Raw genomic sequence first — 26,424 nt, forward strand, 5'->3', positions numbered from 1 at the left:
TACCTGGCATATAAATGTCTCCCCCCCCCCCCTTTTTCTACCATTTTCCAGTGACACCTTCTACATCTTTCATCCTATGATGAACCACTCCTAATAATGGCTGTTTTCCGGTGTCCTGTCTCCCAATTTGAATAGCTTACTTATAAGTAAATTAGAGACTATGTTAGTCCAATATTAAATTTCTCACTTTAAATTGATGTGTGGTCCTCGGGCCCCGCTATATGTACATAATGTGTTTGTATATATATTTCTTTAGGCATATTCTCCGTCAGGTCCCTCTTATTGTCCCCTGCAGCCATTTACTGTGATCTCTGTTTTTGAGGCCTTGCTCCGGAGGCATGTAGCATCCATCCCTGGTGAATTGCAGGTATTTTACCATCCTTGGATAGCCTGGTTGGGGCATTTTTTGGCACCCTGTGGTGTGGGTGGGCTCTTAGGGGACACTTTGGGTGGTGGGGGATAGTCTGCCCGGACAGCTCGCAAACATATGGATATATATATATCTTTTTGTACTTTAGTGTATCAATTGTTCTAAAACATTCATTGTTATATTTCTCTTCATAGAAAGCTCTGTAGCGCTTTAGGTATCAAACAACTGTCCTTGAAGAAGCCAATACTGGCGAAACATGTCGGGCATCTGAATACCCACTCACTGAACTGGCCGTCACAATCATCAGGCCAAGTGATGTGAAATATTTTTTGCTACAGAATTGATTTTAGAATTTTCCGCACACCTTGTCTATGTGATTGTCATGTCTAATTTTATTGATTTTTGTTAAATAAATACAATTTTTTATTCTCAAGTATTGTATTCTGTTTCTCTTGGCACCGCCATAATCCCTATACTTCTTCCCCCTCTAATCTGATTCTCAAACTATTGGGATGAGGTGTCGTATCACACCAAGGGTTGCTCAGCCAGACTCTAAAAATTCAAAAGTGCTTGTGTTTTGTTGATAGTTAATTTGTAAATGTGTTGTCATGCTTTCTGCTGATGGCACTATAGATGGCACGATCTGAACTGTTCCCAGTAACATAGCGAAGCTAAATTAGAGGAGGGTGCAGAAAAGCCTTAATAATGTAAAAGTGAGCATTTTGTCGTATCTGCTCTTAAACAAGACATTCGTTTTTGCAAAGATTAACGTTTAGTAACTTCATATTAAATGCTTTTTAGAATGCCGTAACGTGTAACTATTGGAAAATTAAACGTTACATACATAATGCTGCCTGTCAAAACTGACAGTTTTTGGTTTTCTGAGTCTCTCCTATAACATACTTTTATTATCTGTTCATAATGCCAGTACATCCTTTTTTATTTCCCACTGTTTAGTAGGGTGACAATACTGTTTATTCTGCTGTAAAAGTTTGCATCAGCAACCGTAGTCTTAACAAGTAGTTGCAGGAAAGAAAATAGCTTGCTTTCCCTCCCGCTGAATCCCTCCCGCAGAGCTTTTGCGTTCTCCTCGTGGGGGGAGCACACAGTGATTATTGCTAGTGGTTGTAGCTGTTGCCAATAATCACATAAAAAATAAGACATGCTGGTCAACCTGCCCATACATGGTTTAAATCTTGGCCAGTCCCTGCTGAACCAGCCAAGATTCAAATGTCTATGTTCAGCTTTCTTTTATACTGCACTTTTGTTGTCACTTGTTCTTTTTTTTTCTTTTTTATTAATCAGCTGCACCAAAGCCCCTAAAAGCTACAGAACCATTATCCAGAGATCTTTAGTGTTCAGCTTAAAAATAGCAGCTTTATACTGTATATAAGTGCCACAGCCCCTTTTATTCTTATGGGATTCCATACTCATGGCCTTAAATGCTTGCTTGGAATACAGCCCACCCATAAAAATGAATAGGGCTGCAGAGGAAAGACTGTAGAGCTCCAAGTAGGGCTGCACAGTGCAGATCGCTGGATCGGGGTTGATGGTAATTATAACATCTAATGAGGAGCATTTAAGGGTTGGGACAACTAATTAAATAACAAAAAAGGTCAACAAAAGTATATTTGTCTTTTAAATAAGAGACAAACAAATTGCAACCCAGCTCCAGTTAGCACTTTTTAACTGGTTATTGCAACTGTTTGTTTTTTATTTTACTTTTGGGAAAAAAAGGGTAAAACCATATGGATAAAAATTGTTCTAAGCACCTCCCTCAGTGTTATTTGTTTTTTCCCAAATTACTCTTTTTCCAAACAATTGGTTGTTAAAGAAAGTGGAAAAGAACGAACATAATGGCAAGATTGACAGCCAATACAGTTATGTTACACGGGGAAGAATAAGCATCAATGACTTTAACAATGAGATAAAAAGGAAAAGTCACATGATTATTTAGTATTATTATACAATATATTTAATGAGTTACCTGAAGAATTAAATCCTCCTCCAGACGGTCTGTGCAGTTTATTCTTTCTACAACATTGTCGGAACCACTATATTCCAAAACAGCACCTCGGGCATTTATTTCCCTTTTAAATCTGCTTACAACAAAATTGCCATTGAGGACAAAATTTCCCTGACTGTCAGATAAAGCTGAAATAAACATATATGAATGACAATATTAGAAAAATATACCATATCTGTTACATAATAGCCTTGATATAACATAATGTGCTGTCCCTTACCACAAAGTGAAAATTCATATATGTGCTATCTGTGCTAATATAATACTAAATAAACACCAAAATATAACAGCAGCTTTCAGAAAGATTATTACATAGAGTCTGGTAATATCTATATTGACATTAATTACTCCCACTAACCAGTGATGCATGGGTAGTTATTACTCCCACTGACCTTCAAAACTGAGGCCTCTTTTTTAATCTTACTGACCACAATTCAGCCCCCCCCCCAAGCAGTCTGAAGGACAATTCACTGGCCCTTTGCATAATAAGTCTGAAGACCCCTGCTCTAAAGATTATTTGAATAACACTTGACCCACTTAACCCCCATGATCAACGAATGGTCATATAAATGTTGTGCTTACTTATAATTACCTAAGTAATTGTCATCATCAGGTCTTCCTGAATAACTATGTTGATGCACATCAATATTTGTTGCCCCAGCTGGAATTTTAACAATGGTATTATATCCTGAAAAAACAAAAATAGTTTCAATTTTCTGTTGGTGATATGAGCTGAAAATAGCTGAAGGGATCATTTTCTTTTTTTTTGCAAACTATTACTACTTACTGACAAAAATAAAATTTTTACCTAAGGAGTAAAATGCGCTACTATGTAGACACCGGGATAAGTAATGACTAAAATTTGTTTTTATGCCATACGGAATGAACCTTGTGTATCTGTTGCTGACAGCAAAGCGTTTAAATGTATGTTATCCAAAATAAGCTAACAATATTTTGAGTCACATCACAGACAAACATTTGTACAAATTATAAATGCATGTACTATCAACACAAGCAAAGGCATAAGACCACATTCATAGTTTTAAATAGAGAATTTCCAAATTTTTGCAATCTCAATGATAACACTATATTTATCCTTACCTAGAAAAATCACTGTGCAAATAAAATTGCAAACAATATATTTGTAAAGATTTACCACCAGATGGCAGCAGTCTCCAACAAAAAAAAAAAATCTACTGTGGCTGGCTAGAGTTTTATTTGGGGGGAGGGGGTTATAAATAGAGCACAATGTTTAACAAATACAGCTTTCAACATTTAGTTCTGTTTGTAATTCATATATTATCCTTGTTAGTAGACAGACAAACATGTCAGTTAAAAATCAATATTACTGGAAAAACAAATGAAGTGTACAATGTACCTTGTTATGGCTGTTATTTAGATATTAGAGAGAAGGTATTAGAAAGAAATACAAATGTTTCATATTTTTTTAAATGTAGGGAAGGGCTAGTATCTCTGCCTTTTTTTTATTGCTGTCTGCGGGCCTGTTAGAGAGACTTACCTTCTCCATTTATTCTGCTGGCCAGCAAGACAAAAAGTGATGGAAATTCAAAATGTTATGGTTGTCACTGGAACAGAAGGTGAGGGGAAGTCATCAAATGGGGACACTAGTTCCAGTCACAACACAATGAAGAACCGCAGCGCCAATCTAAGTGTAGCATATAGAGTGGTCACAATTACTTGAAAAGTACTTGAAAATAAATTGTGACCACTCAGGGATCCCTGAAGAAGACAAGTGACGCAACGCATTGGATGGGGCCAGTGACATCATTTCCGGTGTCTACAATACCCCGAATATGTAAAGTGGAGGGGTTCAGCCAAGTCGTTTCTGGTTTAATTCTGGTTTTAATCTAAAGATGTTTTAACTGTGTGTACACATTATATTCTTAAGATAAAAAATGGATAGTTTTAGCAATATTGCGCTATGAACTCTTTTTATATATTCTGAGAAAAAAACGTGAGGCGTGAGGAGGGGATCTTGATAGTTCCAACAGGGGGACTGCTGGTGAGAGGAGTGGATTGAGATAATCCCAACAGGTGGACCTCTGGTGAGACGGATCGTATCAGGCGGGACCACAGAACCTGAAGACCTTATATGTAAAAAGGCGCTGTTTGACCATTCTGGTCATTCATGAAGGTGAGCGGCCATTTCACTTAATGGTGGCTGGTGGAGGTACCTATTCACTAATCTGTGGATTAATTACTTGCACATTTTTATTGGATTATCACAAAAAAGTTTTTTTCCTTTTAGATTTTTTTGATGTTTGTTGTTTTTTTTAAATAAGTGCTAATACTGCATACTGGATATGGACATCTTTTAGTCATAATTCTGGTGGATTATTGATTCATCGAGTATTTCTTCTATAGTCATGATATGGTATTGGGTTTTTCTTTATACGACACAAGGATTTTGAATAAGTGCACCATTTATTTATAGTTATTTTTCCCTTTTAGCTTGGCACACCACTCTGTTTAGCCACTTAGCTCTTTCCTGTATATTTGCATTTTTAGTTCCAGCGACAGTGACTGTCTATGAGGAGATTTCCCCGCCTTAGGAAATATGTCTACACAATTCCTGGTATTCTCCAGGAGAGGAAGTAAGGGATATCACCTCAACAGCACACAGACATAAAAAAGAGATCTTCTAACCATTCCCTAATTAATCCAATACTACAGGAAAATAGCTTTGAATGGAGATAAGCTTGGAAGAAGACTGTTATTGAAGCAAACAGGCTGCAAATGTGGACCTCCCTTTGAAAATGTTAGTTGTCTGGCTGTCTTTGGCTATAAGTAGGCAGCAAGCGACCGTTCAGATCCACCTGAAAAAACTGACAGGCGGATCTGAACGGTCCGCATGTGTGAAAGAGGCCTGAGGTTAAGTGGTTTTAAAGTACCGTACTTTGATCATTTAATCAGCCAACGTTCAATGCGACTAGCATTTTTAGGAAGAAAAGTTAGACATGGCAGCCAACATATTTCTCTTATTAGAAGATGCTTTACATGTAACCTATAAATGTGCATAGGAACAAAAGACAGTAACAGAAACTATAAAACATAAGCCTGAAAGTTAAAATTATACAAATATTTTAGGACTTTTTTACAGACAGTAATATATTCGTAGGATTAGATGTATACGATGAACAGATTTTTTTTTTCAGCCATCTGAACAATTTGTAATCTGCTATCAGATTGTCTGATAAACTAAACAAGCCATATAAACAGTCTTCTTAAATTGATGTTTCATTGTATTGCAAGTCAGTCTGTCAAGGTGTTCTAGTTAACTACTTCAGCCCTGGAAGGTTTTACCCCCTAATGACCAGGTCATTTTTTGCGATATAGCACTGCATTATTTTTAACTGACAATTGCGTGGTCAAGCAACATTGTACCCAAATAAAATGTATGTCCTTTTTTTCCCACAAATAGAGCTTTCTTTTGGTGGTATTTGATCACCTCTGTGGTTTTTATTTATTTATTTTTTATAAACAAAAGAAGACTGAAAAAAAAAAACCCAATATTTTTTACTTTCTGCTATAATACATATCCAAAAAAAAATGTAAAAAATCAAAATTTCTTCATCAATTTAGGCTAATACGTATTCTTCTACATATTTAAAAAAAAAAAATCCCAATTAGCGTATATTGATTGGTTTGCGCAAAAGTTATAGCGTCTACAAACTATGAGATAGATTTATGGACTTTACATTTTTTTCATTGTTTTTACAGGTAATGGCGACGATCAGCGATTTTTAGCGGGACTGTGACATTGCGGCGGACAAATCTGACACTAAGTGACACTTTTTGAGGACCAGTGACACCAATAGAGTGATCAGTGCTAAAAAAAATGTACTGTTACTGTATAAATGACACTGGCAGGGAAGGGGTTAACATCAGGTGCGATCAAAGGGCTAAGTGTGTTCCCTCCTAGTGCTTTCGAACTGTGTGGGGGATGGACTGACAAGAAGAACACAAAGACTGAATGTTCCTGCTTAACAGGCACAGAAAAGCTCTGTGTACTTCCCTGTCAGAACGGGGATCTGCCTTGTTTACATAGTCAGACCCCATTCTGCCTCTCTGTGGAGCAATCGCCAGTCCGCAAGACCCGCTGATTGGCTTCTGCTCCGTGCAGCGGGCGTGCGCACACGTTGTCCACAGTATCTATTGCACGAAATGACATACAGGTACATTGTTTCATACAATAGAGCCACCCTGCCGCAGTATATATGCGGTGGGCAGTCTTTAAGTGGTTAATCAGTCTACAAATTCTGCAATAGTTCAATAAATAGTTCAATAAAAATCTGAAAAATAATTCACTTCAATTGACTGGAGTTTTCATGCATGGTATCATTTCTGACAAAAACAGTTATTAGTTATCTAAATTAGTTATTTAGATGATAAGAAGGCACCATTATATATGGCTATTAACATCACACTGAAACTTAGATGTACAGTATATGGCTGCTGTGCAGTAGAGCAAGTCAAGCAAACAAAATCTATTTGACTATTTACAAAATATACACCAACAAGAGCTCAACTAACAGTTTAACTTGGAACTGTACAGTAATAAAACATGCTGAGCTTTGTAAACCCAGTGAGGATACTGCATATCAACATACCATACTGAGCTTTATTGAAGGTTCCTGCCACAGTTTTACAGGAGGAATTATCACCGCCACAAACACCACATTTATCTTTTCTTGCTTTGGAATTTAAAACATGATCACAACCTGCTTGCTAGAAGAAATGAAAAAAGGTGATGAAATGCAGAGCATAGCACACATGAAATATAACCTGCAAACTCAATTTATTTTTCTTTTCTGTGAAACAGCCTTCATAACATGGACTGGTACTGGAAGTTATCATTGAAAAGTACTTAGTTCTCTCAATTTTCCAACTACTACAGTTATAAAAGTCACCCTGTGAACAAGTTTTATGATATAATAAATAGCAGGAAATGATGTGTGAACAAACCAAGAATTAAAGGATAAGTACACTTTTACCAACCCCCTTGCCTCCCCCAAAACTTTGACTATATATTTCCCAGATCTTGACTTTGCATCTTGCCTCATGCCACACAGGGCTCAATTCACTAACGTTTACCGCATGCGATAACGTAGTCACATGACTAAATTATCGCATGCAGTAAAGTAAGCCCAATTCATTAAAAAAATAACAATTATGCGGGATTTACCGCAAAAAAATGTGCCCGTAAATATTGTTTAAAAAGCTTTTGAGGTCAATTAACAAATGGACTTGAGCGTAAAAAACCTGCTATAATTACCACCAGGGTTTTGCTGGCGGTATCACATGCGGTATTTGTCAAAGAACAGCGTCGGGCTTGGGGGCCACTCACTCAAGCCCCCCTCTTTCCTGACCTTCTGAGCTGCATGCTCGGATAAGGGTATGGTATGGACTGGGGTGAACCCCACTCCATTTTTTTTTCATAATATTTAATTGTCTGCAATTTTTTTTCACATTCAGGTGTCAGCGAGGAACACGCGGACAGCTGATGAGCCATCTGTTGTTAAAGACTAGGCGACCGGCTTCCCGACCTGCTCCTTAGCAATCAGCTCAATGCGGTAATTTACCGCATTAAATAATGCAGTAATTACCGCTAAATCAAACAAATGCCGCATTCGGTGTTTAACGCAAAATTCTTAATGAATTTAACACTTGCACAATTGTTACCGCATGTGGTAATTTATGACATTTTATTAGCCGTTATTTAACTCTTAGTGAATTGACCCTACAGCCTCTGACTTATGTCTTCAGTAATAATCCAAGGAGTATTGGTCTCCATTCAGATCAATGGAAAGTCCCTCTATTGGCCTGTGAGGCTGCAATGGGTTTTCAACTGTAGTGAATGGAGGCTGTGATGTGTATGTGTGTGCCAGCAAATGGAGGTTTTCTGAAGAATTCAGCCAGATGCTGTGTGGCACAAGTCAGGTCGCATATCTAATATCTGAAGACAGATGTTGTAGGTAAGTATATTCTAAGCTGAAAGTACTGGAGAAGGGGATATGAGTAGAAAAAGATAACTGTACTTCTAAACTTTTCTACCATTCAATATACAAATTGAAGGACTTGGCAGTTTTAAGATAAATCAAAGCTGAACTGCTGTTTCTGATAACAGGATAACTGTCTTATATAATATTTTCTTGTGAGCTGAAGCAAAGGGTGCCTCCTCATTTTCATTTTTCATTTTCAATTTATCCTGAATATCTATTTTTTTTTTAAATGAATTTGTCTTAGATTTACTTGGAACTGTCTGTTGGAAGTCTTAAGGCAAAGCATGTTAAAGTGTATTCAAGGCATGTCAGCATCATCCCTAATGCTTTACCCTGTCCTAGGTGGAACAGGGCTATTTGGAAATACAATGTTAGCACATGTGAAATGTAAGCCATCCATCTCTATCTCAGTCTTAGAATTGAGATAGGAGTGTTCTTCAAAAGAAGCCTGCTGTTGGCTGACGTCATAGGGACAGACCAGGCTCTGCAGGGATCCCAGCAAAAATATTGGGATCTGTCCAGATGTCTGACTGGCAGCTGGCTCACCCTCCCAGCATGCCATGGAGAGCCTGAGCCAGCCTCTCCTGCCCCCTCCAACGCCCGCCACTCCAGTAAGCACTGAAGGGGCAGAGCAGAGGGTTGGTGTAGAGAAGGTGGGAGACAGATGCAGCATGGATCCATGCTGCATCCACATAGGTAGAAAAGAATGTTTATTTTTTTAGAATCCCACACTTTCAAGTAAATAAAAGATGACAGTAAGCGCAGATAAATGTGGAATGCCTAAAACACAAAGGTATGGTTAAAGAGGGGCTCCACCCAAAAGGCAAAGTTCCGCTTTAAGGCCTCTTCCCCTGCTACTGTTTGTGAAATGGAGCTTTTGGAGAGGAGGGGGGAGCAGGTACCAGATTTTGACAAGTACCCGCTCCCACTTTCGCTCCGAGTGCCTAGGCGATCGGAAGCAGACATTCTCCTCCCCCCCCACAGTCTTCTGGGACATGTGACAGGTCCCAGAAGTGCACGGGACCATACACAGTGCGCAGCGCCATTCGTGCATGCACAGTGGGCACCCAGCTGTGAAGCTGCAAGATGTCACAGCCAGGTGCCCATAGTAAAGAGGCCAGTGCTGGAAAGAGAGAACATAGGGTGAAAACGTCTGGGCCAAGCACAGTGCTGGATCGTGGAACAGGCAAGTGGCTGTTTATTAAAAGTCAGCAGCTACATTTTTTGTAGCTGCTGACTATTCATTTTTACATAGGAGACTGAAGCTCTTCTTTAACCATGTCTGAACAAAAATCTGAACTAGACGTAGAAATGGCTGAGTGCATTCCCTGTGTCACAGGTGTGCTTAGTTTAGCTGACAATGCTCATGCATAAGGTGAAAATGAGTGATCAAATAAAGCATTAAACACTGATATACCAGGAAGGTCAGCAAACACCATCTGCATCACACTCATAAAACACATCTAGTGCTGTCATATAAGTGCTAAAAATGTTTGGCACAGTAACCAAGCAATCCTATCAGTGAGTAGAATACATCATGCACTTTAAGCTTTTTAAATATCCTGCCATAAAGTGAACTTGAACTACTTTTCTTCTTAATTTAGTAAAGCCAATTAGGAGACAAAATAAAAAAGCAATCTTGGCAAATATAAAAAAGTGTAATAATACACAGACACATATATACATAATACATACACACATTTTTATTCATACCCTGCACAACCCTTGAACACACAAGTCATCCGTTTCAGGACCACAAGGAGTACCATCAACAACTCTGTCTTTCAGCTGGTAATAGGACGACGTCCCAGAAACACGACAAAATAGCTTGCAGCGATCTTTCATTAAGACTGTACAAACAATACAACATTTTATTCTGTTACTGTGAAGCTTCTGCATCAAGCGCTGTTTTTATTTTTCAGGAAAAAAGATCCCTCTTAATACTTACTGCCACTATATTTTGGAATCCAGCGTACATTGGTCGTAAGGCCATTGATGTTGAAATGTTTGCCATCATATTGAGAACACTGCATTTCTCTAAAATCTTTCTTTCCTTTCAGACAGGAATCGGTGCTACAAGATCTAAATTTTAGTCTCCTCCCTACACAATATTTGCCACCATTTCTTGGTCTGAAAAAAAAGAACAGAAATTACCGCCAACCCACATTTTGAAATGTGAGCACAAACATTAAAAGTTGTTAAAGAAAAAGGTAAAGAAAATGATCTGAACATATGGTGGCTTAGGTAGATGCACATGAAGTAATAAAAACATGCAGCAGTTAAGTTTAATAAAGTGGTAAATAACCAGGAAAACACAAAAAATGTATCTTAAATAGTTAAAGGAAGCCAGAACTACAGTTCTTCTAAATTATTGTCAGTCTACTAAGACGGGACATGAAAGAAGTACACTACATCTGATTCTTTCTATGATTTTACAATGCAATCACAATACAGATTCTAATAAAAACCAATCCCAGTTAAAGTTAGCCATTGCTGTCAAAAGCAGAACAGGCTATGTCTTTTACCAAATAGCTTACAATCTAGGTACATTGGGACATTAGAGATTATATACAAGAATTCTGGTTAAAAAATAGTTTTTAATGGCTAATGGGTTCCAATGTAGAGCACAGGAGCTTAGGTCAAACAGTAGTGTGAAAAATTATAAACGCCTATAGCAGATTAATATCAAGTTGGAAAAGGTTCTGGCAATGAACAATGTACCAATTTTAAGATTATAAAAGCTTTACCTCAAGAAAAGTAACATAAATAATGCATAATTCATCTTGCAAATCTTACTCAGGTTGATTGCAGCTTCTTGAAGATGTTTTAATTCCACCTCCGCAGGTTCTCGAACATGAACTATATGGCTCCCATGGTCCCCAACCACCATCCACAGAACGAGCGTCAACTTTGTCCACACAAAGACCACTGCGACAATGCTGGTCAGTGCAAACATAAAAGCAAAGGTATTTCAGAGACAACCAATACATAGTAAGGTGTTGTTCTAGAGCATCTAAATAGAAGAAACATATTCTACTATTTTTCATAAACACTTGATGAAGTCTTTTTGATGATAATACACGTTGGAAGGAGGAGCAGGTGACAAAAGTGATGTAGCACTTGTGGATGTCCAAACTACGGAGCCATTGAGCGACCGAGCCATATATACCGGCAACGAGGTCACTGTTAACACATAGCAGCAGTGAGCTTTTTATGTGTGATACAGCTAGTGCTTGCTAAAGCACAGAATCATGACAGTGCTTTTTATACTGTTTTTATATATGTTTTAATTAATGTTTCATGGTGGAATCTAAAAGCAATAAAAAGTTGAACAGTAGAAATATACAGTATAAAAGTGCTTATAAAATGTCTGTATAGTGAAAATAGATAAGAGACCATGAAGAAGCTTACCCTTCCATGTCCACAGTCACTTCCATCAGCCAAAGGCATGTGATGTGTAAAACATCCGTTATGCGCTCCTTCAGTACTGGTGCACCACAGTCTCTTGCACTGTTTCTGATATAAAAAAAAGAACGATGTTTATTAACAAAACATAAACAGTGCCTTGAAAAAGTATTCATATCCCTTGAAATTTGTTGGTCTATCACATAAAATCCCAATAAAATACATTTACATTTTTGGTTGTAACATGACAAAATGTGGAAAATTTCAAGGGGTATGAATAATTTTTCAAGGCACTGTATATATATATATATATATATATATATATATATATATATATATATATATACAGTATCTTACAAAAGTGAGTACATCGCTCACATTTTTGTAAAGATTTTATTATATCTTTTCATGTGACAACACTGAACAAATTACACTTTGCTACAATGTAAAGTAGTGAGTATACAGCTTGTATTACAGTGTAAATTTGCTGTGCCCTCAAAATAACTCAACACACAGCCATTAATGTCTAAACCGCTGGCAACAAAAGTGAGTAAGCCCTAAGTGAAAATGTCCAAATTGGGCCCAGTTAGCCATTTTCCCTCCACTGTGTTATGTGACTCGTTAATGTTACAAGGTCTCAGGTGTGAATGGGGAGCAGGTATGGTAAAACTGGTGTTATCGCTCTCACTTTCTCATACTGGTCACTGAAAGTTCAACATGGCACCTCATGGCAAAGAACTCTCTAAGGATCTGAAAATAATAATTGTTTCTCTACATAAAGATGGCCTAGGCTATAAGAAGATTGCCAAGATTCTGAAACTGAGCCAAAACACGGTGGCCAAGACCATACAGTGGTTTAACAGGACAGGGTCCACTCAGAACAGGCTTCTCCATGGTCGACCAAAGAAGTTAAGTGCACGTGCTCAGCATCATATCCAGAGGTTGTCCTTGGGAAATAGACGTATGACTGCTGCCAGCATTGCTGCAGATGTTGAAGGGGTGGGGGGTCAGCCTGTCAGTCTCAGACCATATGAAGTACACTGCATCAAATTGGTCTGCATGGCTGTCGTCCCAGAAGGAAGCCTCTTCTAAAGATGATGCACAAGAAAGCCCGCAGTTTGCTGAAGACAAGCAGACTAAGGACATGGATTACTGGAACTGGGAAGTACAAAGACAAGTGTGTCTTGCCTACAGTCAAGCATGGTGGTGGGAGTGTCATGGTCTGGGGCTGCATGAGTGTTGCTCTTCAGAGACTGGGCCACAGGGCAATATTCCAACATGATAACGACCCCAAACATAGCTCCAAGAGGACCACTGCCTTGCTAAAGAAGCTGAGGGTAAAGGTGATGGACTGGCCAAGCATGTCTCCAAACCTAAACCCTACTGAGCATCTGTGGGGCATCCTCAAACGGAAGGTGGAGAAGTGCAAGGTCTCTAACATCCACCAGCTCCGTGATCCCATCATGGAGGAGTGGAGGAGGACTCCAGTGGTAACCTGTGAAGCTCTGGTGAACTCCATGCTCAAGCGGGTTAAGGCAATATTGATACTTTGGGCCCACTTAGAGGTTTACTCACTTTTGTTGCTAGCGGTTTAGACATTAATGGCTGTGTATTGAGTTATTTTGAGGGGACAGCAAATTTACACTGTTATACAAGCTGTATACTCACTACTTTACATTGTAGCAAAGTGTAATTTCTTCAGTGTTGTCACATGAAAAGATATAATAAAATATTTACAAAATGTGAGGGGCGTAATCACTTTTGTGAGATACTGTGTGTATATATATATATATATATATATATATATTATCTATATATATATTCCATCTACATGTATTTATTTTACAAGTAATCAGAGCAACATTGTAAGAAGCAAAATAATAATTAAAATAAAAGCAATAGCCTGCTCCATAAAATGTTTATTCCTAGTGAAAGTAATTCATTTTTTTTTTTTTTTCGCAGCAGTAGGGGTTGGGAGGGAGAGGGGTGGGTTGGTGTAGTGAAGGATGAGAGTAATGTTAAGGTTGGTGTCGGGGGTCTTTTTGGCCCTCGGGGTGATAGGGTCACAGGGGATGAGGGGGGAGGGGGAGGGAAGCGTGAGAAGGGATTGACAGCTAGGACAAGCGAGTTATATCTAGAGTGGGGGATAGGGGAGTGGATGGATTGGGTTGCGGGGGTTAGAAAGGTCACAAGGAATGCCCCTAGGGCACGCCAAGTTAGGCAATGTGGGGGAAGAAGGGTTTATTTATAGGATTGGGTATCACAGTTGTAATAAAAATGTTAAAAAGTTGCAGAGCACTGTTAATAAAGTTTGGGAAGGTGAAAGAAATGAAATGCAAACACTTAAACTTCACAAGAATAAGAATGAATAGGAAAAAAACCTTAGATAGAGGTGGGAAAGGGGGGGGGGGGGTATTTTCCCCCCAAACTCTCCCTGTCCCCGCCTCACAATATTAGCATTGAGTGAAGTAAGAGGGGTTATTGTTGATTTGATGCAAAAGGCTATGGGGAAAAAGGGCACATGTGGTAAATTGGTATTGTCAAAATAGAGGTTGGAGATTTTTTCTTTGTAGTTTTATATATAACAGCGCTGGTTTAGAACAGCGTCGTCCTATGGCCGCAACTTTTTTATTACCAAGTAGGAGGTTAACTTCATGCCGGTTCTTATATTGCTGGTATTGTTCTTTATTGTTATATATTTGAATGCAGCCTAGAACATTTGGTATAAGTTCCTGGAACATTAGGGGGAAAAGCGAGCCTATTAAAAAAGCTACCGTATTTTTGGAATTGGAATCCTGTGCTACCGAACTGATATGCCTGCAGGAAACTCACTTGACTGACGAGACTAAATTATTAATTAGAAATAAAAAATTTCAGACACAATATCACTCAGTGTACTCCTCTTACTCAAGGGGAGTGAGCATTTTGGTCAGGAGGGGGTTGATGTTTTCCTGCAGGGATGTCAGTATTGATAGGTTGGGTTGTTTTATTTTTTTGTATTGTTTAATTGAGGGTAGGCCATTTGTCATAGCAAATCTGTATATCCCTCCCCCATTTAAGATGGAGATTCTGTCCCTGCCATTGGGGTTTCTGGAGGATAAAAAAGATGTTCTGGTTATTATAGTAGGGGACTTTAATGCTGTGCTGGATAGCAGGCTAGATAGGTTCCCGCCTGGGCCCAGTGGAGGTAGAGTGTCGGAGGGCAGGTTGGCACAGTTCCTCAAGGAGGTCAGGTGGTGTGACTTGTGGAGAGCACGTAACCCTAGTAGTCAGCAATACTCTTGCTTTTCGGGGTCCCACCACACTCTCTCCCGCATCGATATGGCCATTGGTAATCAAGAAGTCCAACCCTTAATAGGTAAAATCGAATATCGGCCAAGGGGGGTGTCCGATCACTCGCCACTGATAGTAACAATAACTGTGCGGGATAATAGCGGCCAGAGAATGTGGTCATTAAATCCAACATGGTTGGAGATAATAGGGAATAGGGACGAAATAAACATAAGATTGAGAGAATTTATTGAATATAATACTGGTACAGCCTCGGGGGTGTGATCTGATCTACCATCATTCCTTGAAAGCATACCTCAGATGGCTTTTAATTCAACAGATATCAAAAGTAAAGAAGCAAACAAGGGCAAGGGGAGAGCTTATTAGAGAAGAGGTCTTGGAGTCAGAAAGAAAGTATGTGCTAGATCCAACCCCGGAAAATCAAGAATCCTGGGTAATGAAGCAACAAGAATATAAAATGGAAGAAATTAGAAGAGCAGAAAATAGGAAATTTTTCCAGAGGCAGAGGAGCTTTGAGGAGGGGGAAAGAGTGGGTCAGACGTTGGCCCTATTGGCCAAGACTAATTCACCCTCTTCAATAATTCCTATGATTAAGACAACTGAAGGGGAAATTTCATCAGATCCTCTGGTAATTAACGGAATATTTTCAGAATTTTTTTAGTGATTTATATAAGACGCGACATTGCCCAGAACAGGGAGAGATGGAGAAGTTCTTGGAAGGCACTAAGCTGCCGGTGTTATCGGACACAGACATGAATAGTCTGGATGCTCCAGTAACACTGGAGGAACTTCGGCAAGCTATAGGGAATATGCCGAACCAGAAGTCCCCAGGCCCCGATGGATTGCCCTCTGAAGTCTATAAACAATATGGGGAGGTGCTGGCCCCTGAGCTTTTGAAGACATTGAACTGGTCAGCTGCAGTCGGTAGACTACCATCATCAATGTCTGAAGCTATTATAGTACTAATCCAGAAAGAGGGGAAGGACCAATTAGATACATCGTCATACAGACCAATCTCGTTGCTGGGTACCGATGTCAAGATTTTGGCAAAAATCCTGGCAACTAGGCTAAACAAATGTATCTCTACCTTGATCCACCCGGATCAATCTGGGTTTATACAGAACAGGTCTACCAGTAAAAATATAAGAAGGACTTATTTGAATCTCCAGACTCCGGTAGAGAATTAAGGTTCCAGAGCTGTCTTGTCCTTGGATATTGCCAAGGAATTCGACACTCTGGAATGGGGCTATTTATGGTGGGTAATGGAAAGATACAGGTTTGGCCCCCTATTCATTAATTGGCTTAAAATATTATATCAGCACCCCAGCGCTAGATTAAAAATAAACAACGTATACTCAGAACGGATCTCCTTTGAGAGGGGAACCAGGCAGGGGTGTCCGTTATCGCCCCTGCTGTTTGCCCTAGCAATGGAGCCTTTTGCGGAGGTAGTAAGAAACTCATCCGGTCTGCAGGGTTATAAAAGAAAAGGGGGTGAGGAAAAAATAGCGTTATATGCCGACGACGTTCTGTTTTTTCTGGGTGACATGGGGCCATCACTAGTAAAGGCAATGCAGTTGGTGGAAGGATTTGGGAGGGTATCGGGGTTGATAGTCAACTGGGAGAAATCTACACTTCTCCCGATTGACTCGACTACTGGCTCTCTCCCTCAGGGGATACCCGTTTTAGGGTGGTGGAGAAGTTCAAGTATTTGGGTATAGTTTTAGCTAACAACCCAACCCATTATATTAGAGATAATCTAGCTCTGCTACTAGAAAAATTTAAAAGGAAGAAAGACATCTGGTGTCGTCTCCCCCTATCTGTAGCAGGCCGTGTAAATTTGGTTAAGATGATTTGGATGCCACAACTAATGTATATACTACACAACTCACCGGTTTGGATTGGGAGGGACTGGTTTGTAAAAATAAACTCTCTCTTTTGTGAGTTAATATGGAGGAAGGGTCAGGCCAGGATTAGCCTTCAAACCCTGCAGCATCCTACCAGGGAGGGGGGATTGGTGGTTCCTCATCCATATAGGTACTTCCTGGTGGCCCAGTTGCAACATCTGGGTGGGTGCGAACGTGGGGGAGAGGCGAACACCAGTGTAAAAATCATGTTATCAGGTAACCCGCACAAATCCTTAGCAGGGGCACTGGAAGCTGGGTCTCTAAGATGTGAACTTCCAACATATAAATTGGTTACAAAAGTCTGGCAGTTAGTGAAGATCGAGATGGGATATAGGGCCTCATGGAGTTTTCACCTATATGGCAGAATGGGCAGCTGCAAGAACTACAATCTATAGGAACAAACAGGCTGTGGGAAAGGTTGGGTATAAATAGGCTGGCTCAATTATTTAATGGCAATATTTTAAAGTCTTTTACGGACCTGAGACGGGAGTTTGGAATTCCAAAAGAAACATTTTATTGTTATCTCCAGATTAGGCACGCATTAGATAAACAATTTAAGACTAAGGCGATGGAATGGTGTAGTGCGTCGCTTGTTAATAATGTGGTACGGATATCTAGCCTTAAAGGCCTAATATCAGGAATTTATGATCAGGCCAGGGCGACGAGATTAGAACCACTTTCGCGCACCAGGGAGGGGTGGGAGGCTGATGTGGGGGAGTTGAGGGATCATCAGTGGGAGAGAATCTTGGAGCTTGGCCCACTGGTGTCCCTTTCTCCGTCGCAGCAGGCTTCGCACCTCCTGTTGGTGCACAGAGCCTACTACACCCCCAAGAGGCTGCACAGATTCGGTCCAAGATCAGACGATAAATGCCCCAGATGTCTAGAGACAGGCGACCTTATACATATAATGTGGAGATGCCTGAAATTAGCCAGGTATTGGACTGAGATCCTAAACATTATAGAAACTAGGTTTGGGATAAGACTGGAACACGAGGCTAAGTCTTGTGTGCTGGGGCTAATTAGTCAGAATATTGGGAACGGGCTTATAGATATAGCAATTGTACGATGCTTATACCAGGCGAGGAAACTGATTGCGAAAGCCTGGTTATCAGCAGTGCCCCCTACCCCTGAAGAATGGGTCAGAACAATGAACTCAGTGGTAAGAACAGAAAGGACAATCTATACCAGAAGGGGAAGCTACAGGAAGTTCACAATGATATGGGGATTATGGTGCCAGGGAATGAGCAATGAAATATGAAACCTTACCGAGGGTATGAATAAAAGAACGAGGGAACAGACGCATGTGGTAGTAAGTACTAAGTACTGATTCCCTAATTGGATAACAAGATTTGCCAGGCTTAAGATAAGGTTATTTTAATAGAAGTAAACTGTTTGGGGTGGAGGGTGGGTACTAGGGTTACAGGGGTGGGGGGCAGGATGGGAGGTGGGTGGGGTAAAGCATAAGTCATGGTTAAGACAATGTGTTTATGATGAGTCTGGCTGTGTTATGCGTTACTAAATGTTATAAAGGGGTATGTTTTCTACTGTTTATGATGAATAATGTATAATTTGAAAAAGTAATAAAAAGGATTTGATTAAAAAAAAAAAAAGAAAGTAATTCATTTCAGGAACATACTGTAGCTTCAAAGTTAACCTGTGATTTGCACATGTAGGATATAGGGAAGCACTGTGTGAAGCAATTGTTTGGTAACGCACCAGTGCTGCCACTTAAAGTCGCCTGTGCAAGCTTCAACCATGATTAACATGTCATTCACACAGAAATACTTCTCCTGAATCCTGATCCTGAATGTGTAAGTGATAAGAGAACAAGATAAATATAACTTGCTGCGGGACCCCAATTTAAAAAAAAATTCTGGGCATGGTATATTTTTACATAATTACATTGGTTCAGCTTGGACCAATGAAGCTACAGTGCCTTGAAAAAGTATTCATACCCCTTGAAATTTTCCATTTTGTCATGTTATAACCAAAAATGTATTTTATTGGGATTTTATGTGATAGACCAACACAAGGTGGCACATAATTGTGAAATGGAAGGACAATGATAAATGGTTTTCAATTTGTTTTTACAAACAAATATGTGAAAAGTGTGGCGTGCATTTGTATTCAGCCCCCTGAGTCAATACTTTGTAGAACCACCTTTCACTGCAATTACAGCAGCAAGTCTTTCTGGGGATGTCTCTACCAGCTTTGCACATCTATAGAGTGACATTTTTACCCATTCTTCTTTGCAAAATAGCTCAAGCTCTGTCAGATTGGATGGAGCTTCTGTGAGCAGCAATTTTCAAGCCTTGCCACAGATTCTCAATGGGATTTAGGTCTGGACTGTGACTGGGCCATTCTAACACATGAATATGCTTAGATTTAAACCATTCCATTGTAGCTCTTGCTGTATGTATACGTTCATTGTCCTGCTGGAAGGTGAATCTCTGCCCTATTCTCAAGTCTTTTACAGATTCTAACAGGTTTTCTTCTAAGATTGGTCTGTATTTGGATCCATCCATCTTCCCATCAAACTCTGACCAGCTTCCCTGTCCCTGCTAAAGAAAAGCATCCCCTCAACATGATGCTGCCACCACCATGTTTCACGGTGGGGATGGTGTGTTCAGGGTGATGTGCAGTGTTAGTTTTCCGCCACACATAGCGTTTTGCTTTTAGGCCAAAAAGTTCAATTTTGGTCTCATCTGACCAGAGCACCTTCTTCCACATGTTTGCTGTGTCCCCCACATGGCTTCTCGCAAACTGCAAACGGGACATCTTATGGCTTTCTTTCAATGATGTTTTTCTTCTTGCCACTTTTCCATAAAGGCCATATTTGTGGAGTGCATGACTAATAGTTGTCCTGTGGACAGATTCTCCCACCTGAGCTGTTGATCACTGCAGCTCCTCCAGAGTTACCATGGGCCTCTTGGCTGCTTCTTTGATTAATGTTCTCCTTGCCCGGCCTGTCAGTTTAGGTGGATGGCCATGTCTTGGTAGTTTTGCAGTTGTGCCATACTCTTTCCTATTTTCGGATGATGGACTGAAGAGTGCTCTGTGAGATGTTCAAAGCTTGGGGTATATTTTTTAAACCTAACTCTGCTTTAAACTTCACCACAACTGACCTGTCTGGTGTGTTTCTTAGCCTTCATGATGATGTTTGTTCACTAAGGTTCTCTAACAAACCTCTGAGGGCCTTACAGAACAGCTGTATTTATACTGAGATTAAATTACACACAGGTGGACTCTATTTACTAATTAGGTGACTTCTGAAGGCAGTTGGTTCCAATAGATTTTGGTTAGGGGTATCAGAGTAAAGGGGGCTGAATACAAATGCACGCCACACTTTTCAGATATTTACTTGTAAAAAAAATTGAAAGCCATTTATCATTTTTCTTCCACTTCACAATTATGTGCCTCTTTGTGTTGGTCTATCACATAAAATCACCAATAAAATACATTTATGTTTTTGGTTGCAACATGACAAAATGTGGAAAATGACAAGGGGTATGAATACTTTTTCAGGGCACTGTATGTAGGATGCTGGAAATCACTGAAGTAGACACCGCTACTCTACTTGCTTCTGCATCCTGTGGTGAGTGGCTAGCCTGATGCTTTCTGAACAGAAGAGATCAGACGCTCGGCATGGGTGCCATTCAGGGAATTTTTTGCATTCTCTGAATAAATGCAAAGTGTTCTTTGATTGGATGAGACAGAGAGGTGGGGTGGTGCCATCGGCAAGGTATATTATATACATAGGTAAAGTACATTGGTCCAAACCGAACTGATATAATTATGTAAAAAAAAAGACCTTGCCTGAAATATATATTTACATTTTTAAAGAACAACTAGGGGAACATATTGTAGTCTGGCAGTTTGTCTACAAATGCCTTCAAGGTCTAAACCATTCCTTTTAACCAGGGTGCCCAGGCACTCTGGAGTGCCTATAGGGTTTCTTCAGGGGTGCCTTGGCAAATGCCTAAAAATTGCCCATAAATTGTATACAAGCCAGCAGGTGGATCAAGCCTGCCTTTTTGTTACATAAAGCCACAGGGTTTTATTGCGAACCCTTACAACCTTCTAGTTGCTGGCATCCTAACAACCAATGACGTCATTGGGTGATAAAAAGGATGTTGGGTGACCACACAGCATCCTTATTTACCTCTCTCCTGCTCCTCTCTGTCAGAACTGGGGTCACATTAGCAGAGAGAGGGAGAGAAACTAAAGGAGGAGAAACACTGGAAAATTAGTCAGTACCAGTGTGCAAAGATGTATTTATTCTGGAAGAAAAAATCCCTTCTAATGTTGGGTGTCCTACATGTTTGGATATTGCTGCATTATGCAAAATGATTTGTTTAGTTTTTTTATGTTTTAGAAAGGGGTGCTTCAAGATTGTGTATAGTTTTAACCACTTGACCTCCAGAAGATTTACCCCCCTTCATGACCAGACCATTTTTTGCGATACAGCACTGCATTACTTTAGCTAACAATTGCACAGTCATGCACCGCTGTACCCAAACAAAATAGATTTTTTTTCCCACAAATAGAGCTTTCTTTTGGTGGTAAATCGAATTACTTCATAAATTTAGGTCAATATGTATTCTACATATTTTCGGTAAAAAAAGTCCCAATAAGCGTGTATTGATTGGTTTGCGCAAAAGTTATAGTGTCTACAAACTATGGCATATACAGTGGGGCAAAAAAGTATTTAGTCAGCCACCAGTTGTGCAAGTTCTCCCACTTAAAAAGATGAGAGAGGCCTGTAATTTTCATCATAGGTATACCTCAACTATGAGAGACAAAATGTGGAAACAAATCCAGACAATCACATTGTCTGATTTTTTAAAGAATTTATTTGCAAATTATGGTGAAAAATAAGTATTTTGTCAATATCTAAAGTTCATCTCAATACTTTGTTATATATCCTTTGTTGGCAATGACAGAGGTCAAACGTTTTCTGTAAGTCTTCACAAGGTTGTCACACACTGTTGCTGGTATGTTGGCCCATTTCTCCATGCAGATCTCCTCTAGAGCAGTGATGTTTTGAGGCTGTCGCTGGGCAACACAGACTTTCAACTCCCTCCAAAGGTTTTCTATGGGGTTGAGATCTGGAGACTGGCTAGGCCACTCCAGGACCTTGAAATGCTTCTTACGAAGCCACTCCTTCGCTGCCCGGGTGGTGTGTTTGGGATCATTGTCATGCTGAAAGATCCAGCCACGTTTCATCTTCAATGCCCTTGCTGATGGGAGGAGGTTTGCACTCAAAATCTCACAATACATGGCCCCATTCATTCTTTCATGTACACGGATCAGTCGTCCTGTTCCCTTTGCAGAGAAACAGCCCCAAAGCATGATATTGCCAACCCCATGCTTCACAGTAGGTATGGTGTTCTTTGGTTGCAACTCAGCATTCTCTCTCCTCCAAACACGACAAGTTGTGTTTCTACCAAACAGTTCTACTTTGGTTTCATCTGACCATATGACATTCTCCCAATCCTCTTCTGGATCATCCAAATGCTCTCTAGCAAACCTCAGATGGGCCTGGACATGTACTGGTTTAAGCAGGGGGACACGTCTGGCACTGCAGGATCTGAGTCCCTGGCGGCGTAGTGTATTACTGATGGTAGCCTTTTTTACGTTGGTCCCAGCTCTCTGCAGGTCATTCACTAGGTCCCCCCTTGTGGTTCTGAGATTTTTGCTCACCATTCTTGTGATCATTTTTACCCCATGAGGTGAGATCTTGCGTGGAGCCCCAGATCGAGGGAGATTATCAGAGGTCTTGTATGTCTTCTATTTTCTAATTATTGCTCCCACAGTTGATTTCTTCACACCAAGCTGCTTGCCTATTGCAGATTCAGTCTTCCCAGCCTGGTGCAGGTCTACAATTTTGTTTCTGGTGTCCTTCGACAGCTCCTTGGTCTTCACCATAGTGGAGTTTGGAGTGTGACTGTTTGAGGTTGCGGACAGGTGTCTTTTATACTGATAACAAGTTCAAACAGGTGCCATTAATACAGGTAATGAGTGGAGGACAGAGGAGCCTCTTAAAGAAGAAGATACAGGTCTGTGAGAGCCAGAAATCTTGCTTGTTTGTAGGTGACCAAATACTTATTTTCCACCATAATTTGCAAATAAATTCTTTCAAAAATCAGACAATGTGATTGTCTGGATTTGTTTCCACATTTTGTCTCTCATAGTTGAGGTATACCTATGATGACAATTACAGGCCTCTCATCTTTTTAAGTTGGAGAACTTGCACAATTGGTGGTGGCTGACGAAATACTTTTTTGCCCCACTGTATATATATATATATATATATATATATATATATATATATATATATATATATATATTTACTAGTAATGGCGGCAATCAGATACTCAGATACTTATAGTGGGACAGCGATATTGCAGTGGACATTCTGACTAACTGACACTTTTTGGGGACCAGTGAAACTAATACAGTGATCAGTGCTAAAAGATATGCACTGTCACTGTACTGTGGATGTCAAGTAGTTAAAGGATGCCTTAACTGAAAAAAAGTCTGAGAAACACTGCTCTAAATGTAAAACATAAATTCTGAATTAAACAAAGTTTCAACAGACCTAAATTATGTTAAATAGTTTCATGGAAACCATAGTTTTCTAGTATTCTACCAGTTATTCTATGTCCACATCTTTACTAATTTAAACCTGCTGTCACCTATGAGCGTTGTTGAAACAAAATTGGAGCCTGAAAATCTGATTACCTTACCTAGGAAAATAGGATACTGCTTTTTAATCTTTCTTACTCAAAAAAAGTCTACTTTTTTCATTTCAAATTTACATATTTTTTTCGGAAGAGTTTTTTTTATAATTTTGAAAGCACATAATTAAAGATGTGATTAAAACAACAAAAATCAACAACCATGGCACATTTAAACTGAAAGACATACATACACATTTATCCTTTCATGCTTTCATCTTTATAGTAAATACAGAGAAGGGGCATTGGGCAAGTAATCCACATCTTTTTTAGCATCATTAACTATTGCAGCTTTTCAATAACTTACCATATAGGGACAAACTTGTGAGCCGCTGCCAAACATCAGTTCACATTGCTTATTAGCATCATAAACTATACCAGGTAACTGATGTGAAAATTCATAAACTCGTCCACTAGGCTTATCAAGTAGACATTCCCCATAACCTGTGCTACAATGAAAAATTGTAAGATTAATATATATATAAAAACAAATTAATGTGCCCTATCTGATGTACCTACAAAATATTGGACATTAATGGGTTGGAAAAAACTGATTCTGCTTCTCTAATCAACTAATGCTTATTTTTAGACAGAAAGAAACATGATTCTTATGGCTAATCCAGTTAAAGTGATATTAAAGGCAAAAAAATAAAAAATAAAAAACATGTCATACTTACTTGCTCTGTGCAGTGGTTTTGCACAGAGCAGCCCCCATCCTCCTCTACTTGGTTGCCCCGCCAGTGCTCCTGGCCCCTCCCTCCTGCTAGAATCTTGCTATGGGGGCACCCAAGCAGGCATGCTCCTGAGCCACTGCTCTGCGTGTCCATTTAGACACAGAGCTCGGCCTCGTCCCCTCTCTCTCCCCTCATTGGTTGTGATTAACTTCCTGTTCTCTCTGCTACCTCTGCTGCACAGAAACCCCAAGCAGTGTTATTAGCCTTGCCTAGTTCATCTCCACCACCTCTGACTAAGGCGTGATTCACACCTATGCAAGTTTCAGTTTGCATATTGCAGGTGCATTTTGCGTTTTCCAATACAAGGTTTTGATCCATTGAAGACTATGGAACCAAAAAACTGAAAAAAATCCCTGGCCCTTTCCATAAAATGCACAGATGTGAAATAAATCCATAAGAAAACATGTTAAATGGACTGTAGTGTGTTTCTGAAAAACTGAAAATGCACTAAAAAATGCATAGGTGTGAACCGGGCCTTAAAGGATAAGTTAACCTTTTTGGGCAGAATTTCAATTTTTTCAAAGAGTTTTCCAGTGCCATTTCTGGCCCAGCCACCCCAATATACTTTTCTCTCACATACCTTATCCACAGGAGGTTTAAAATCCTGTCAGTTTGTTTGAATTTTTAAAATGTATTTAAGATTCGATCACTTCCTGTAGATACTTTCTCAGCATTCACTTCCTGTTAGGTCTCCTAGGAGCCTTCACTTGCTTCTTGCATCACAGAAGAGGGTGTGATAGGGTGTGTTCACCACTCTGGACCACACCTCCCTCATTACTATACCATCTTCTACCCACTTCCTATAAATCTGATTGTACAATTTCCTTTAGCTCTCCCATCAGCTATGTAGTACAAGGGCCTGTCTGATTGGATACAGATTGAATGGATTGTTCAGATGGGTCCTCCTATTCCGTAGTTTTGGTAAATCTAAAGGAAATTGTACAGAGATTGTACGATCAGATTGCATAGTAAATATGATCAGCTTTATACAAGAAAATAGGAGGGAGTAAACAGAGACACTCAGTTGTCAGGCCTCATTCACATTCCCACATGTGTTTTCTTTTTTTTGGATGTTTTGAAGCATTTTTCACTCATCATGCATAAGGCAGACCATTCACTTGAATGTGCTGCGCCACACACGACAATCACACCAGAGAAGCTCCAGGACTTTTTTTGGAGCCGCAGTTTTTGGGGTGTTAGCTGCACTTGGGGAGACTAACATGTAATGACAACACAAACACGATGCACATTTGCAGCGTTCCTGAAACGTATGGCAAAGCACGCATTTTCTGTGTGGTTTGCCATGCATTTGGAAACAAACAGATGTGAATGGAGCCTCATTGTTCTTGTGTAAATGCACCAATTTTACTTTCAGACCCCATTCACACCTAGAGTAGAGGGAGCGTAAGTTTTTTGGCTTGTTTCTCCAGCGACACATTGATTTCAAAGGGCTGCACTACAAGTGGCAAAGTAGCTCATGGGACATTTTGGCATAGTGGTCTCCCTTATACTTACCAAAACTATATTACAGGAGGACACAACATCTAGCCAATCACTCTGTATCCAATCAGGCAGGCTCTTGCACTACACCAAGGTTGTCCCGTGGGCTGCATGCGGCCCCAGGGAGTTTAGCATGTGGCCTGAGCCCATCTGGAGGGGTGCTAGGGAAGCCAGGCAAATGCACGCGTGGAGAGATATCGGGGATGTTGTGCAAACATACAGTAGTTGATGGGTGAAGGGTGTGTGCTAATGAGGTCAGCTGGTAAACTCCTTCTTGTGTCTTACTTACCCATCCCAAATCTACATACCAGCAAGTGATGAAGCTTTCTAAGAAATATAGCAAGGGCTAAGGTAAGGTCTTGTTCTCAAAATCAAAGGAAACTTTTTCTGCAACCGAGATACATTAAGGCTCTGCGTTTTGAACCCACTTT

General features: G+C 39.9%; 1 protein-coding gene and 1 long non-coding RNA gene across 3 annotated transcripts in view; one reads left to right on the plus strand and one right to left on the minus strand.

The window, feature by feature from the left end:
* Nucleotides 1-11,370, plus strand: part of LOC141132008 (uncharacterized) — an 83,685-nt gene extending 72,315 nt beyond the window's left edge. For both annotated transcript variants that reach the window (XR_012242850.1, XR_012242848.1), the window contains one exon: nt 11,264-11,370. This is a non-coding gene — a long non-coding RNA (uncharacterized lncRNA). The remainder of the gene's footprint in view (nt 1-11,263) is intronic.
* ADAMTS20 (ADAM metallopeptidase with thrombospondin type 1 motif 20) overlaps nt 1-26,424 on the minus strand; it is a 263,623-nt gene that overhangs the window by 109,620 nt on the left and 127,579 nt on the right. The window contains exons 10-17 of the mRNA XM_073619942.1: nt 24,067-24,208; nt 11,831-11,935; nt 11,216-11,358; nt 10,368-10,549; nt 10,133-10,269; nt 7,028-7,145; nt 2,989-3,084; nt 2,358-2,524 (exon numbers count right to left, since the gene is read on the minus strand). Coding sequence (XP_073476043.1) covers nt 2,358-2,524; nt 2,989-3,084; nt 7,028-7,145; nt 10,133-10,269; nt 10,368-10,549; nt 11,216-11,358; nt 11,831-11,935; nt 24,067-24,208 — 1,090 coding nt within the window. The remainder of the gene's footprint in view (nt 1-2,357; nt 2,525-2,988; nt 3,085-7,027; nt 7,146-10,132; nt 10,270-10,367; nt 10,550-11,215; nt 11,359-11,830; nt 11,936-24,066; nt 24,209-26,424) is intronic.

The sequence above is a fragment of the Aquarana catesbeiana genome, linkage group LG03 (genome assembly GCF_042186555.1).
Source record: "Aquarana catesbeiana isolate 2022-GZ linkage group LG03, ASM4218655v1, whole genome shotgun sequence".
In the NCBI taxonomy this organism is placed as follows: domain Eukaryota; kingdom Metazoa; phylum Chordata; class Amphibia; order Anura; family Ranidae; genus Aquarana; species Aquarana catesbeiana.